The following is a 1,101-nucleotide window of genomic DNA, read 5'->3' on the forward strand; positions in this document are numbered from 1 at the left end:
ACGCAGGATAGTACTCTTGGATAATTTTCAATATTCTTTATACAAGAAATGCCTATAATCTGCTTCGGCTTTGTAATTGGCGATACCTTTGTTTCTGGCACGGCCGACAAGAGAATAAGCCTGACAGGGCGGACCACCGATTAAGACCCACTTTTTATCATCGCTATCTAATCCTGACAGGCTTATCCTAGTTCTCAGTTCTTTATTTCCTTCTATTGAGCCTAGCTCAATTCGCCTAGCTTCTTCTCCAGATTTTTCCCAAAGGTCATATGTATTTTTGCTATATGCTGTCTCAGTGATTCCATTGCAATAATCGTAGTAATCACTCAAACAGTCGGCCCTCTCATTTCTGAGCATTCGATAAAAGGACCTAAGGCGCAGCGTCGACCGTGCATGAGTATCCATTTCTGCAGACACGCATATCTCAAATGCATCCTTTAAGGACAAAAAACCCTCGCCAAGTCCGCCAGGCCCAGCAAATAGATCGACAATTTTGGTTTTAGACATATATGTTTATCAAATGAGGACTAAAGTTCTGGTGTTGAAGGGTACCATAACCTTAAACAGGTAGAACGATTTAAGTAAAAGGTAAAATAATGACTTAGAAATCCCCCTTATAGTAATCTAGGTATTATACTTACTCCCTCTGAGGATATTGGTAAAAATCAGTTAGAGCACTATGCAAATAAGGAATCCTATTCATCAGGAGGATGAATGCCCGACCATCAAACTACTGACTTTTATGAAGAAAATTCCCAGATACTATTCGAGCGGTACGAATCCGTAGATAGTAAGATCTCCGATTACTTCGATGTAAGCTTCCCCAAGGGTAGTTCGGTTCTCGATGTGGGAACAGGCTCAGGCCGAGATCTGATTATGTTACTGAGCAAGGGCTATCAGGCGTTCGGGGTTGAACCTTCTGAAGGTCTCAGAAAACATGCGATTAACAAGAACCATCAACTTCAAGATCACCTATTTTCAGGCTTACTACCCCACATTCCCACTGAAAAAACTTATGACGGTGTTCTATGTTCTGCGGTTCTAATGCACCTGCCAAAAGCTGAACTTTTTGATAGTTTGCTTAACCTGCGAGCCTACTCA

General features: G+C 41.6%; 1 protein-coding gene across 1 annotated transcript; it reads right to left on the reverse strand.

The window, feature by feature from the left end:
• Nucleotides 1-86: 86 nt before the first annotated feature.
• Nucleotides 87-507, reverse strand: TRIADDRAFT_63030 (uncharacterized protein; the record flags this gene model as incomplete). The annotated part of the gene is made up of 1 exon (XM_002119026.1): nt 87-507. A coding segment is annotated over one exon (421 nt), but the record flags the coding sequence as incomplete, so codon positions are not given.
• Nucleotides 508-1,101: the final 594 nt, after the last annotated feature.

Source organism: Trichoplax adhaerens, genomic scaffold (assembly GCF_000150275.1).
Source record: "Trichoplax adhaerens TRIADscaffold_4124 genomic scaffold, whole genome shotgun sequence".
Lineage (NCBI taxonomy): Eukaryota > Metazoa > Placozoa > Uniplacotomia > Trichoplacea > Trichoplacidae > Trichoplax > Trichoplax adhaerens.